General features: G+C 46.1%; 1 protein-coding gene across 1 annotated transcript in view; it reads right to left on the bottom strand.

Annotated features, from left to right (window-relative positions):
• Positions 1-409: 409 nt before the first annotated feature.
• The window catches only part of GABRA3 (gamma-aminobutyric acid type A receptor subunit alpha3), a 47,086-nt gene continuing 31,554 nt past the window's right edge, over positions 410-15,941 (bottom strand). Inside the window, exons 4-9 of the mRNA XM_054996246.1 lie at positions 14,928-15,148; positions 14,230-14,312; positions 7,140-7,274; positions 5,922-6,074; positions 1,898-2,109; positions 410-748 (exon numbers count right to left, since the gene is read on the bottom strand). Of these exons, the coding sequence (XP_054852221.1) occupies positions 410-748; positions 1,898-2,109; positions 5,922-6,074; positions 7,140-7,274; positions 14,230-14,312; positions 14,928-15,148 (1,143 nt within the window). The remainder of the gene's footprint in view (positions 749-1,897; positions 2,110-5,921; positions 6,075-7,139; positions 7,275-14,229; positions 14,313-14,927; positions 15,149-15,941) is intronic.

The following is a 15,941-nucleotide window of genomic DNA, read 5'->3' as shown; positions in this document are numbered from 1 at the left end:
CAGGGCAGTCCATCAGAGGGCAGGGGAGGCTGGGGGAAAGAGACAGCTCAGCTCTCCTCAGCAGAATTAGCATGGAAGGGAAGGGGCAGGCAGCCAGCTTCCATGGGGGGAGGGCAGGCAAGGGAAGCTGGGGAGGTGTATGTCAGACTCACATTGTTAGAGGCACACTTTTCCATGGAACTTTCCCCCCTCGACAACAAAAATAATTGAAAACAAACAGATAAGAAATGAAAGGTTCTTGTAAAATCACAGTTTGGTTTGTATGGGGGAGAGTAAGGAACTTAACAGAATGAAATTAATCAGAACAACAGAGAAAACAAATCTCTAATCACCCAAATGACAAAGGAACCCCACAGAGATTCCTCTGCCTGGTTCACATGGGCAGAGGGAAGGTTTAATGTGCCCCGTTTCATTGTTTGGCGATGATGCCCTTGATGGCTGACTCCCGGTTTACATACGTAGCCCAGTACACCATATTGAAAATGGCGAACAAAACAGGAAAGACGATGCGGGACATTTTGTCTACCTTGCTGACACTGTTGTAGGTCTTCTTGTTTTCAGGGGGCTTCTCCTCCATTCGGGGCACCTTAGGAGGGACAACAACAGCAGCAGGTGTGGTTGTGGTGGCAGCAGCACTCTTGGCAATGGTGGACAGGCCTGGTTCCTTGGTAATGTTGAGGGCATAGGTTGTCCCCACAATGTTATATGTGTTGTTGGTTTTCTTTGCCAAAGTGACAGGCTCTTTCTTCTGAAAAGAAAAGGGGGGAAAAACACCTTTGCATATTGCCATGGTTGTACAGATCTTTTTATATAAGTCAACCAGAAATTGCGACTGCTGCTGCAGAAATAAGTTCATCAAGACCCATTTCTCAATGTGGCACCTGTGAGTGCCGCAGTGTCTGCCAACGGGTTTCCAAATGCCCATCTACTTTTCCAACAATGTGCCTCTTCCCTAAAGCAAAAAGCCGGTCCTGGCTTTCCTCTGTCTCCCTGGAGTAGGAGGTGCTTCAGAAGAATCCAGGATGTATCATCTTTGTGTCTGCTAGCCAACACCTATTCAAAAACAACTGCTTCCATTGTCTTAGGATGCTTGGCTTGCAACACTTTGTGATTAATCCCACACCACCTTTTCTGTTGTTACCCACCCTTCAGACTCAACAAGGTTGGGGGGCCCTGAACCATGTACAGCCTCATTAAGAGGCAAATCTATAGTAGGAAGCACTGCAGCAGTTAGTGTGCTGTAGAATATAAATTCCTACCAAATATGACATGGAAAGCAGGAAGATTATGGCAAACAAACGCTGGATGCCATTGCTTCCTGCAGAAAGACCTCTTTCACCGCTTGTATGTTAAAACCATGCTGATAATTAAGATGTCTTTGCAGGTGAGGTTGTTTGGTCACTTTTATAACATAGATAAACATTTTAAACATTCTTTGTGACATCCTATAACAGTAGGACTTTGTGCACTGATGGAAGAAGCCAACTGATCTTTCCTATCTCAAAAACTGCTTCTCATAGGAATTCCCAGAACTCATTTTGTGACATGTAAAAAGTCAGAAACAGAGGTCAGACAGCTGCCAGCATCTTTGGGCTGCATATGCACAGGTTTGGATATTGCATTATTGTTGTACTAGAGCCATCATTTGCAACGGGATTGTCTTATCCAGAGGAAAATTCAATTGCAAATTATTGCTATGGCACAATGACCGTGAAACATCCAACCCCCACCCTCTGTGGATGTTTGGCTGGGTCTCCTTGGTGGGCTCTAAGCATCATTGCTTTACTTTGCTGAAGAATTCAGTCCTGTTTGGAGCAGGATTTGAACACACCTCCCCAGGAGTGCTGTATGTGTGTGCTTGCTGGCCTTGATGGCGTTTCCATTTCCATGCTCTCACCTTCAATTCCTGAGCCTCCAGCACCTTCTTGCCATCCCAGGCCCAGCTGCGTTTTGTGAAATAGTTGACCGCTGCAAATTCAATCAGCGCAGAAAACACAAAGGCATAACAGACGGCTATGAACCAGTCCATGGCCGTCGCATATGCCACTTTTGGCAAGGAGTTTCTTGCACTGATGCTCAGAGTAGTCATGGTAAGGACTGTGGTGACCCCTGTGGAAACAAAACCAGAGAACATGTTGCTGGAAAGGGTGCAGAAAGGTTTCTCCCTCCCAAGTGGACTTGCTTAGTAAGGTTCTGCTGACACACAGCTCATATTCCTCCTTTGGCCTCTTTGCCACAGAAGCCTTCACCCCGTGATGCTATGAAGATGCACCGAAGACCAAAGGAACTGGTGGCACAACTGGGCACAGCCTTGTTGACATCAACTGGACTGTGTCCAACTGTACCACCAGCACATTTGGCCATAAACATCTTTTGCACCTGATGACAGTCTCTGAGGCTGGAGCAAAGGGGACAAGAAGCTGAGGGGGTGGGGAGTGGGAGGGAGAAACATGTTCTGATCTGAGGTCTGACACTAACTTGTGCCATGACTGCATTCGTTCCATGCCTCTGTTTTCCCATTTACAACTGTGGATTATGAAAAGTCTTGAGAGCATTGACCAAGAAGACCAACCCCTCTTGTACAACAACCTAAAAATGCTATTACAAGGAGAGTAGCTGCCATTATCCTTCACTAACCATGGACACAGGGAGGCATTTGCTGCTTTTTGTCTTGGGCAACCACCAGTTTTAGGGCAGCTTGAAGAGAGGAAAAATGACTCTGGGCAGTGTGCATAATTCCCCCCTGAAGAGGCAGCAGGGGAGATTCTGGAGATGCCCACTGGATTTGCCTTGGTTGCGCTGCAAGCATTTTGAAGAGCTGGTTGGGTAGCTCTAACCCTTCCCAGATGCACTCCTGGCCATGGTCCATAGGTATCTTCTTCAGCAGGAGCATCAAAACCATTCCTTACAACTTATTCTATATCCAACCAGATATGATTCATTGGAAGGCCCTGGTAGGGAGTGGGGTAAAATCAGAAAATTGTCTTGTATTACTTCCACCCATCGTGCCTGACCAGCCCCTGGGAACTGTGATAGGAAGTGGGGAAAGAGGGAACCATAATAACTTGGAATGGACTTGACCCTCATCAGAAACTTTGGGGAGGAAGTTACTTTGAATGAAATCTCTTTCTGTTACTGAAAACTCATCCATAAATTGCTCATGTAGATAACATTGCCCTTGTGAGTTCTCACACTGAATCCTCAAAATAAGATGCAGTCTGAGATACTAGCAATGATATTCAGTCTCCAATAAAAAAGAGAATGGCTTTTCTTTGGAGATATAGTTAAGGGGTGTGTGCCTGCTTTTTAAGGAAAGTGAAATCCAAAACATGGGTTGCATCCAGCCAGATTTTTCACTCAATCCTGCTCTATATTCCTTTTCTTACTACAGCCCCATCTTACATGGCTTTTTCCATACAGGATGCACATCCCATAATGCCCAGCATAGCCTTTTTGGTAGTCAGAGAGGACCCCTCCCTCACATTTTCACTAGGAGAAAAGTTATTTGGACCCAACCCTACATGTCAAAAGCAATAGCAAAAAGACCAGAGGAGATCTGATTCTGGACTGGCATGTAGTAGTCAAGCTCACCAGGCAAGCTAAGGTGCATTTCTTTACAAAGTGGCATTAAAAAATTCATCTGGTGAGCAGCAGATTTATACTAGATTATCACTCTTCTAGGATTCCTAGGTCAGCTCCACCAGCTGGCAGTCATTTCCACAGTGCTGCCCTCCAACAAAGCAACAATTTGTATGCATTCAGCCCAAGCATTCAGTCCTGCTAACCAGTGAGGAAAGAGGCATAACCCGGCAATTACCTGCATTCGTTTGGGCATGACACCTAGGAGGAAGCTCCTGCTATGGAGAAAATGTCATGTTCTCAGGTTATACAGACACATGAAACATTTTTTTGAAGTCAATTCTCTTTTTTCTTTCTCTGAATCCTTCAGGATCTATTTTTGATGGAAGGGAGAGGTAAGGAGGGCCCTTTTTCTCATCTCCAGCCAAGGATGCCCCCAATCCTCATCTAACAGTGCCAGAAAAAGGTGAAAAACCGAGATTCCTATATCTGTGTTCATTATCACCATTTCTTGATCCTAGTTTCTGGGGTCCACCTCATGATGCTTCCAACCCTCCCATTCTCCATACAGCTAAAATATGGTTGCAACTTGCAAACCCTTGAGCAGAATAACACATGTTGGATGAAAAGCTATTGGGATACCTTCACAGAGACTGTGTCTCTTAGCCTATAAGGCTGGCTTTATTAGGGTCCAGAGGCACTGTGGTATTAAGTAATCAGTAAAATGGCATGCAGGGAGGAGAAGAACTAGGCCTCCTCCTCCCTCAATGCCATGGCCCCAATCCAGATCACTATCTTCCCATTATGTGTTATGAAGCATGGAATTTCTTTTTCTGAAATTCACTGTTTTTTTAGATATAGCCTCTGATTCCTCTTATTCTGTTTCAAAAGGAGAATTTCTCTTTAATTTCTCTTGGAAGGTCTCTGCAACCTTTTGTAGCCTCAGGATATTTTTGATGCCACATACTACAGGGTGCTCTAGTAGGAGGGTGGGAAGGTTCACGAAGGCATTGCATATCTCTGAGCATCTTCAGAGTTAAATTCTGAAATTTTGTGGAATCTCTCTTCCTCCTCTATTCAAAATTCTCTTTGATCAAATTGGAATTGATTCAAAACAGACTCCAAATCCCCAAAAAGAGGGAAAGGAATGGATGGTTGGATTTCAGGGAGAAACTGAGTACAGAGGAATTAAGGACATTAACAACACTAGTGTGTGGGGGAGGGAGGGAACCTGCTTAGAGGATTAGCTGTAGCTAAGAGAACTCAAGCAATAGCTTTCCAGGTTGATGGCTCCCCAGTTGGAGGTATCTTGCTACAGGGATGGTTTAGCCTTGCATACCTAGACCAGGTGTCGTATAAATGTGTGCATGCTGAAGCCTGCATCCTCCAGAAGGGCTGGCATCCCTCAGAAGATTGGGTAGGATCTAACCAAAGGGAAAAGGAAGCAGCCCTTAACTAGCCAGGGAACCTGGAAGCATCCTGAGAGGTTGAAGTAAGACAAATGTTCTTAATTCCTTCTCTGGGAACAATTCTTGCCCACAGGAAAGAAACTAACCTGACAATGAAGAACACAATTCTTATTTATATATCCATTGCCTTGGACATCTATGGGGTTAAAATGTCAGGTCTGAAATTTTAACCCTGGTTGGTAATGGAGTCCAAGAGAAACAGACTCCATGTTCAAAGCTAAGCATAATATCCCCCCTGCGAATACAATATTTTTTACTATTTTTGCTCTGTGCTGCTCTTCTCACTGACCCTTGCTGCAACCATACGTATTTTATTTACTTATCCCGTGCCCTTTTCTCCAATGGCATCCCCAAGTGGCACACATTGGTCTTATTTCCTACATTTTATTATCACAACAGTCTTGTGAGGTAGGTTAGGCTCTGTGTATGTGACTGGCCCAAAGTCATCCAAGTGAGCTTTCATGGCAGAGTGGAAATTCAGACCTGGAGTCTCCCAGATCCTAGTTCAGCACTCTAACCACTACACCACACCAGCTATGAATATACATGTCCAGTTTCATAAACTCTATAACCCTTTTGACTGCAATCTCTGCACAGGTCATTTTGGCCATCCAGACTGCACCATCCTTTATTCTAAAATGTATCTCAAAAAGATCTGGGGCCTCTGCTTTGCTCTCCCTTTAAACTCAATCACAGCGGCCCTCTTTGTTGGTAATCATTCTGATATGGTAGTAAAATATTCAAAACATGGTAAGCTTTCCCAAGCGTGGTACCCAAGGCACCAAGAGAGGGGTACCCAAGGCAGAACACCCTGCTTCCTCTCAGCCTCTTTTCTCCTGGCCTTCCCTGAGATTCTTTGCATCAGAAACTCACCAAACACAGTTCGTGCCGGAACGCTTTCCCTGTTGAGCCAGAAGGAAACCTGGGACAGAATGACCGTCATGATGCAGGGCAAGTAGGTCTGGATCACAAAGTATCCGATCTTGCGTTTGAGGTGGAAGTAAGTGATCATCATGACATATACCCCTGGAGGCACCAACAGGAAAGGCAAGCAAAAAGAGACACATTACCAAATACAGCTGAATCCATATTTTGCTGACTGAAGAGGCCATCCGAAGAGGTGAGGCAAATCTTAGTGACCTGAAAAATTGCCAGTTCATGTAGTGATTATTGACTGTCTCCAAGATCCCAGCAGATCACAGAGTTCCAAATGCAATCACATGCCAGCTTTGCAATCCTCTCACAGATGTTCCAAAACCTCATACCTTGTAGCCTGGCCTCTGTCTTCCTAAGGAAAGGAAGCAGCTGGGCTTCACATTGGGCACTTGTAGGGAAAAAGAACACCTTCAGGGCAAAGTCAACTGTCAGAGTGAATGGCTTGGTCCACATGACCAGGGCTTTTTTCCAGCAGGAACGCGGGGGAACATAGTTCCGGAACCTCTTGAAAATGGTCACATGGCTGGTTGCCCCACCCCCTGATCTCCAGACAGAGGGGAGTTTAGATTGCCCTCCACACCGCTCTGAGGTGTGGAGGGCAATCTAAACTCCCCTCTGTCTGGAGATCAGGGGGTGGGGCAACCAGCCATGTGACCATTTTCTCCGAGGGCAACCCACTGAGTTCCACCACCTCTTTTCCCAGAAAAAAAGCCCTGCACATGACCAACCTTGAACTGTTATATTGATTTGGGCTTAGGAGGGCCAAGGGAGGAAAGCAATGTCCTCTGGAAAACTCCTGTCTGCTGCCAGAAATCTTGGCCACTCCCTTGCCTCTTTCCTACTTGCATTGGGAGCCAAGGGGACCTCAGTTTCCCAGACCTGGAGCAAGGGTTTGTACCACACTAGAGATGGATTTTAATGATCTCAAAGGATTGTCTTGGCAGGCTCACAAATGGCAATGGAAGTGTTTCTCTCCCTCCCTTCTAGGCTTCTTGCAGTCAAGGCCTTCCCCTCCATCAGCACTCCCACCCAGCCTTGATTGTGTTATGAACTGGGATTGTGGCTGTTGCCAGTTGTGGAGAAGCCCACCCCACCTCCACCTTCTCTCCCACTTTGTGGATGCCTGCAGCCCCAGAAGAACCACATTATTCTTGCCTGTGCTAGTTTCAATGTCCTCTCTTGAAACAACATGGCCCAAAAGGTCATACTGATTCAGACGCGACCCTCCTTCTGCTACCTCCACTTTCCCCAGGGTCCAGTTGTAGTTCACCTCAGACTTGGTGTAAGCATCTGAAGAGGAAAGGTAAAAGACAGACCATTAGTTGAGTACTGCAGCCCCTGCTCAACCTAAAACATGGTAGAAATTGCATTGAAGACAGTTGGGAAGGGTCACCAATTCAATCCCGAGGCCAGGAAAGAAGGCCCCATTTAGAAGGCCACTCACATCCTAGTGCAAAGAAGTCCAACATTAGCCTGCCACTCCTCAAGAGGTATGACTGGTTGTTAGCAAGAACACAGGGAGCAAGTCAGAAAGCAGGTCCCTCCATGACCTTCAGTTTAGCGGTGGCTCAAGCACCTCCAGTTCCTTGGCTTCCATTCCCCTTTCTAGCACCAAACTGCAGTGTCCCCTCACTAGATGTATTTTTCAACTACATGCCAGATCGCGACTTCTGCGGATGTTCAGAAGTCCACCTACACTTTACACACTAACATTCCAAGACTTCTCCCTCAGAAGCTCACTCAGTTTCTGGAAAAAGTCACTGGAAAGGGACTTCCTGAACTTGATGCATCCTTGAGACACGGGATGCTGCTGCTAATCAAGGGATGCTTCACCCAGGTCTGCTGCTCTAGGCACACAAAGAAAAGCCTAGCAGCGGCAAAGGAAGCACGTGGTTAGATGGGACGCTGCCAGGAATTCCAGGCTATTTAAAACAAAAACACAGAAATGGCCTCTGCACTGAAATGCTGTCACAGTCAAATGAAAAAATACAGTGGGTCATGATTAATATTATAGAGAAGTGTGCTTAATTATCATTTTAGTCTTTGTACAATAATGAAATAGTGCTCTGGGGTTGCCTATGAAACGCCCAAATGGGGCTGCCAGGCTACTCTCAGGAGCTGGATCCAAGGGATTGCACCACTCCTGGGCTGAAAGATCTGCACTGACTGCACATCTGTTTCTGGGCACAATTCAAAGTGCTGGTTCTTACCTTTAAGGCCCTCACTAGCTTGGGGCTGGGGTACTGGAAGGATTGCCTCCTCCCCTTCTGTCCAGGCAGCCAGTGAACATCCCCAAGCCCTGCTCTGGGCAGAAATATGTTGCACATCAATCAGAGGCAGGGCTTTTTCAGTGGTGGCACCTAGCTTTCAGAATGCCTTCATGCTTTTTTAAACCCATTTTATAGTCTCCTAGTCTAAGAACAGTCTTGTGAACATCATTTTAAGCTATTGAATGCTGTTTTATGCTGATGTGTTTTTATACTATAGCAAAGCAACACTTGGCTGCTCTCTGCTTGGCACACAGAACTGTAAGAGAAAAAGGGACTGCAGCATTCTCTCAGCAATTGGGAATGGGAGGGGAATAAATAGTTAAAATTGTACTTGTAGAATGTACTAAGCTTCTTTGAGGACTTTATGGTTGAAAATAAAGGTGTAAATTAGGGGTGTGCAAGCCAAAAATTTTCGGCTATAGCCGAAAGTAGAAAGCCGAAAGAAAATTCTCTATCGTTAAAGCTGAAAGCCGAAACAAGAATCTCTTTCGGGATTCGGGATTCGGGATTCTTTCGGCATTATTTCGGCATTCTTTCGGCTTTTTTCTATGGGAAAATGCCTCCGTCTTCCAGGACGCCTGGAGGAGGCATTTTCCCACCGAATAAGCCCAAAATTGGTGGGGACCTTCCTCTAACCCTTCTCTAACAACCACCCAAGTTTCAGACAGATTGGACTTTGGGGGGCCATGTTATGGCCCCCCAAAGCAGGTCCCCCCATCCTCCCATAAAGGAGCATCTTCTTCATTATTTCCTATGGGGAAAAAATGAAGAAGCAGGCTTCCTTTGCCAGGGGTGGCATTTTGCATGCAAAATGCCCCCTTACCCTCAGGGGCCCTTCTCCCACCCCTCCTCCCACCCCCCACCAAGGCTCAGCCTGCTCCCACTTGGGGGGGCCATTTCATGGCCTCCCCAAGTAGGTGCTCTAATCTCTACCACTGACAGCTGGGGGAGGCTTGTGTTGCCAGGGGTGGCATTTTGCATGCAAAATGCCCCCCAACCCTCTGGGGCCCTTCTCCCACCCCTCCTCCCACCCCCCACCAAGGCTCAGCCTGCTCCCACTTGGGGGGGCCATTTCATGGCCTCCCCAAGTAGGTGCTCTAATCTCTACCACTGACAGCTGGGGGAGGCTTGTGTTGCCAGGGGTGGCATTTTGCATGCAAAATGCCCCCCAGCCCTCTGGGGCCCTTCTCCCACCCTTCCTCCCACCCCACACCAAGGCTCAGACTGCTCCCACTTGGGGGGGCCATTTCATGGCCTCCCCAAGTAGGTCCTCTCAGCCCCTAAAGTCCACCCCTTACAGCCCCACACAAACCCAATTCCCCCCCAGCTGCCGCACACAGACCCAAATCCCCACATTAGCCCCTCACAGACCCAAATCCACCCCCACCTGCCCCACACCCATAACCCCAGGAACAGGCTGGCAAAGGCCAGCCCTCTCCCTTTGTTCCCTATGCTGGGAACTTCTAAACTCTCTTTCCCTGGGCAATTCTGCACAGCCCAGGGGTGCCACAATGGTGGGCACACTTCTGAGTGCCAGCTGGTCCCTGTGAAAGAACACCTGAACCACAGACACCCTCCCTCAAATTCCCCCACCACCTACAGAGATAGCTGGCCAGCCAGCCCCATTGTTCCCTATGATGGGAACCAACTGCACAACAAAGAATAAAACAAGAACAACACAAAATAAAGTTTTTAAAAAATTATTTTCTCCCTTCCAAAGTACAAGTAGGCAAAGCATTATGACACATTACACCAGCAGTCCCCCACACAGAAAAATAACACAACTCACTTAACATCAGAGAATCACAAAGCACGATTCCTGTCAAAAACACTTTATTTCTTGAACAGCTTTAGGTTACACAGCAGGGGGGAACACCAAAGGGCTTGGCAGCAGTATCTTACACAAAAATAACACAACTCACTTAACATCAGAGAATCACAAAAGCACAATTCCTGTCAAAAACACTTTATTTCTTGAACAGCTTTAGGCTACACAGCAGGGGGGGGACACCAAAGGGCATGGAAGCAGTATCTTACACAAAAATAACACAACTCACTTCACATTAAAGAATCACCCCAAAAAATTGCTGTCAAAAGCACTTTATTTCTGTAACTGCTTTAGGTTACACAGTAGGAAGGCACCACAGAGCAGGAAAGCAGTGTACTACACAAAAATAACACAACTCACTTCACATCAGAGAATCACACAAACACAATTGCTGTCAAAAACGGTGAAGTGGGTTGTATTATTTTTTGTAGTACATTGCTATCATGCCCTTTTGTGCCCTCCTACTGTGTAACCTAAAGCTGTTCAAGAAATAAAGTGTTTTTGCCAGGAATTGTGTTTTTGTGATTCTCTGATGTTAAGTGAGTTGTGTTATTTTTGTGTAAGATACTGCTTCCATGCCCTTTGGTGTTCCCCCCCTGCTGTGTAGCCTAAAGCTGTTCAAGAAATAAAGTGTTTTTGACAGGAATTGTGCTTTTGTGATTCTCTGATGTTAAGTGAGTTGTGTTATTTTTGTGTAAGATACTGCTTCCATGCCCTTTGGTGTTCCCCCCCTGCTGTGTAGCCTAAAGCTGTTCAAGAAATAAAGTGTTTTTGACAGGAATTGTGCTTTTGTGATTCTCTGATGTTAAGTGAGTTGTGTTATTTTTGTGTAAGATACTGCTGCCATGCCCTTTGGTGTTCCCCCCCTGCTGTGTAGCCTAAAGCTGTTCAAGAAATAAAGTGTTTTTGACAGGAATCGTGCTTTGTGATTCTCTGATGTTAAGTGAGTTGTGTTATTTTTCTGTGTGGGGGACTGCTGGTGTTATGTGTCATAATGCTTTGCCTACTTGTACTTTGGAAGGGAGAAAATAATTTTTAAAAAACTTTATTTTGTGTTGTTCTTGTTTTATTCTTTGTTGTGCAGTTGGTTCCCATCATAGGGAACAATGGGGCTGGCTGGCCAGCCATCTCTGTAGGTGGTGGGGGAATTTGAGGGAGGGTGTCTGTGGTTCAGGTGCTCTTTCACAGGGACCAGCTGGCACTCAGAAGTGTGCCCACCATTGTGGCACCCCTGGGCTGTGCAGAATTGCCCAGGGAAAGAGAGTTTAGAAGTTCCCAGCATAGGGAACAAAGGGAGAGGGCTGGCCTTTGCCAGCCTGTTCCTGGGGTTATGGGTGTGGGGCAGGTGGGGGTGGATTTGGGTCTGTGAGGGGCTAATGTGGGGATTTGGGTCTGTGTGTGGCAGCTGGGGGGAATTGGGTTTGTGTGGAGCTGTAAGGGGTGGAATTTAGGGGCTGAGAGGACCTACTTGGGGAGGCCATGAAATGGCCCCCCCAAGTGGGAGCAGGCTGAGCCTTGGTGGGGGGTGGGAGGAGGGGTGGGAGAAGGGCCCCAGAGGGTTGGGGGGCATTTTGCATGCAAAATGCCACCCCTGGCAACACAAGCCTCCCCCAGCTGTCAGTGGTAGAGATTAGAGCACCTACTTGGGGAGGCCATGAAATGGCCCCCCCAAGTGGGAGCAGGCTGAGCCTTGGTGGGGGGTGGGAGGAGGGGTGGGAGAAGGGCCCCTGAGGGTAAGGGGGCATTTTGCATGCAAAATGCCACCCCTGGCAAAGGAAGCCTGCTTCTTCATTTTTTCCCCATAGGAAATAATGAAGAAGATGCTCCTTTATGGGAGGATGGGGGGACCTGCTTTGGGGGGCCATAACATGGCCCCCAAAGTCCAATCTGTCTGAAACTTGGGTGGTTGTTAGAGAAGGGTTAGAGGAAGGTCCCCACCAATTTTGGGCTTATTCGGTGGGAAGATGCCTCCCCCAGACGTCCGGGAAGACGGAGGCATTTTCCCATTGAAAAGCCGAATGAAAGACGAAAGAATCCCGAAACGTTTCGGCTTTTTTCTTTCGGCTACCCGAAACGTTTCGGGATTCCCCGAAACGTTTCGGCATTCCCTGAAAGAAGCCGAAACACTTTTGTTTCGGCATTCTTTCGGCATTCTGAATGCCGAAACGCACATCCCTAGTGTAAATCAAACCTAACCATCCTTATTTAATTTATTTCCTCCACGACTTTTTAAGCTTCATAGTGCTCGGAGTCCTGAAAAGCTTATAGCATTCTGGGCAGAATATTTGTCTACATAATGGGAAGTCCCCTGGATATTGCAGATATTGCTATCTTGTCTGTGAGCGAGTGGCCCCATTTCACTGGCCAACTGCATAGTCCTCATGTATGGATTAGTGGTTTGAATGTTGGACTAGGACTTGGGAGACCGAGTTCAAATCTCCACTCAGCTATAAAGCTCATGGGTTGACCGTGGGTCACTCACCTTCCCGCAGTATAACCTACTTCCCACTGCTTCTGAAGGCAGAAATTCAGGAGCACCTTTGTGCTCCTTGAAGAAATGGCAGGAAACAAATGTGATGGATAAGGACTGGGTAGATAAAGTTTGTTACAGGAAGAAGCAGTCTCCCTTCTCTCCCAAATCTCCCCCTCCAGGATTCTACAAGTTCTTAGGGGCTTGAGAGGGCTGATTTCTCAACCTTCCTCTGCTTCTGCCTTTTAACTGAGTATCAGTTAGGGATGCTTCAAAATTCATAGCAAAGAAGTTCAGCAGGTGAACATACCAGGATCGACAACTGCAATCACTCATGAGCCGACCCTTGCATCTGTTCAGTTCACTGCCCTCCAAGCAGAAGAGTCATCAAATAGATTTGTGGCTGCACAGTAGCTGTGGAGGAGGAGTTGAGTTTCCTTGCAGAGGTGGAGTTATGCCTGGCAGGTGCTTTTGCATCTGCATAGTAGGTGCAATCAATTCTCCCCCAGCGTCATGCATGGTCAGGTCAGGTAATTAAACAATGTGGGAGGGGAACTAGGCCTTCCATAATGCAGTACAAAAATGTGCATGCGCAAAATAATCTTGGTAATAGACACTTAAACACCAAACAGAGTGTTCATTTATAATCACTGGCTGATGTATTGATTTGCTCACTATTTATTTATACAATCAGCTGTCAAGCAGCACATGCTGATAACAGGGCTGGGGGACTGGGGGGAACTTGAAATCACATGGTGCTGCGTATTCAAACAGTAACAGTACAATACTGTGCAATCAGCAGTACAATCACACATGTGTGAAGCACTGTTGATTTCACTGTATTGTACTGCTACTAGTACTGTCTGAATACATGAAAAGTATCCCAATGAGAACAGGTTCGAACTGCTCACAAAGGGATGAATGATAACCAAAAAAGTCAGCTCCCTGTTTGTGACTGGCAAACCAAATGTGAGCTGATCTGGCAGGTGTTTGAGCATCCCTAATCTCAACCACTCTAAATATTCCATGCCTCCTAAAGAACGCTCAGTTCTCATCAAACCATGAAAGATTGTCTTTTTCTTGTGATTAATCTACGGAGTCTGCATACATGGGAACCCTCTGAATTAGCAAACAATACCTTGTCCATAGACAGCCATAATTTCCGTCAGGTGGGTAGCTGTGTTGGCCTACAATAGAACAGTAAGATTTGAGTCCAGTAGCACCTTAAAGACCAACAAAATTCCCAAGGTATAAGCTTTCAAGAATCAAGCTCCCTTCGTATCTGGCAAAGGGAGCTTGACTCTTGAAAGCATATACCCTCAAAATCTTGTTGGTCTTTAAAGTGCTACTGGACTCAGACCCAGAATTTGCTGTTTTCATGATTGTCATGAGATACTAGTGGACTAAATCATTCCTTATGGACCAGCCTCAAAGAGTTGCTATTGGAGACCAGCTATTATCAGTGTGGGAGGTGTCTGGGTGTGTCTGGGTGCGTGTGTGAGCAGCCCTATTCTCCATGCTATTCAATCTCTATTTAAAGCCCTTAGGAGAAATCATTTGTAGCTTTGGAACTGGGTCTCATCAATATGCTATTTGATTAATAGGCTATTCAAAATCCTTGTCCACCTGTAAATCAAGAAAGTAACATTTTGTGTTCCTTGGCAGTCTAGTACTTACAGCTCCCAAACTTCAGTGGACACGCATGAACATCCATTGGGAAGTCTTCCAGATGCATAGGGCACTCTGCATGAATGGTTAATCTGCAAGATATAATGGCCACTGCCAATGGGATTGTCAGGTGTGAAACCCATAGAAAGAATTCCATAGGCAATTCTGTTTCCCCAGCCCCAAGCAATGATTTTGGTAAGAAATCTGTAATTGAAATTCATCTAGTTCTCTGTACAGTCTCATTATTTAACTGAGCTTTCTCAACTGATCATTATAATCCAGATGTTGACACACACACTTTTATACTAGTCTAGTCTCAGGCATAAAAGGGTCTCTTCCAAGATTTGATATCTGAGATTCTTTATCTGAAGATGCCAACAACCGACTTTGGGGCCTTTTGTATGCAAAACAGGTGCTGCTGCTGAACCACAACCTCTCCGCTTTGAGCAACAGTTCCTTACTGAGATATGGCTCAATAAAAATTGCATGGAATATCAAATGACAATATTGTAATTTTTCACATCATACCTAGGATGGCTATAAGGCAGGAAAGATACACAGGGAAGTCTCTGCAAGTTGTCTAAAATTGGGAATCATGCAAAGCTGTAGAAATGTTTTGAGAGGCTCAGAGCAGCAATTCAGTGCTCAGAGCAAACATTTGGGCATGGAACAAGAGCACTTACATTTAGGACACAAACTATACCTACCTCATGGTATAGAGAAGAGTGCCATTGTCTACCAGCCGGAGTAACTTGTTGGGTGTTGTCATATTATGGGCTACTGATTTCTTGCCATTGTGGAAGAAGGTGTCTGGAGTCCAGATCTTACTGGCCAACAAGTTGTTAAGGGGAAGGATCTTCATTGGACCATCAAATTTTAGCCTCTCATCACGCCAGGACTGCCGGAAAAACACATCAATGGTATATTCCTGCCAGAGAGGAGACAGATTATATTGTAAGCATTGTTATGAAAAATCATAGAAACAGACCTCCCCTCCAAAGCCCCTTGGTCTTGTGGACTGTACAAGTTTTAAATACCTTTTAAATGGGCTCACCTGAGCTCTACAACCTTAGAAACTTTAAGCAATGTATATAGTTATGCTTATAAAATAATTGACACTTTCTCTGTCATTAAGGTAATACCCATCAAAGAGCACAAGAGTCTTTATTCTGGCTCCTACCAACTGTTAGTTGGCAAAACAGCAGGGAGACGTTTAAAGTCACCTAACCTGGAACAGAGCCTTGGCTACTTTGGAGAGCTTGGGGGATGCCTTGGCAAGTTGGTGATACTAAGGGGCACTTTGGGCTGGATTGAATTTTTGCATTTATGTATAGGTTTTTTTCCACTCGCTGAGTTACTTTACTGGCTCACCCTCACTGCCTTGCCCTGGGGTCTTTCACTGGATGCTGTTGCCCTGATGCTGGTAGCCAATGGTTCAGTGCCTCTCTGACAGCATCTCAGAGGAATGTGAAGCTAAGGCATACAAAGTCTAAGAAGTTTATCAATGACAGTGGGAAAGCAATTTGCAAACAGACGCTTAAGCGTCTCGCGTTAGGCTGCTGTCCATGGTAGTTATCCCCATGAGACAGAAGCTCAGAGTCATCGCCTAGATGGTCAGAACCATGGCCAGCTCACCACAAGGGCTGGATGCAAGATCATTGACAGCAGTATCGCTCTAGCATGGCTCTGGAGTCTGGAACAGAATGAAGGTTAAGTAGTCC

Source organism: Eublepharis macularius, chromosome 13, assembly GCF_028583425.1.
Source record: "Eublepharis macularius isolate TG4126 chromosome 13, MPM_Emac_v1.0, whole genome shotgun sequence".
NCBI lineage: Eukaryota > Metazoa > Chordata > Lepidosauria > Squamata > Eublepharidae > Eublepharis > Eublepharis macularius.
Note: the sequence above shows the minus strand (reverse complement) of the source record. Positions and strands in the feature narration are given on the sequence as shown.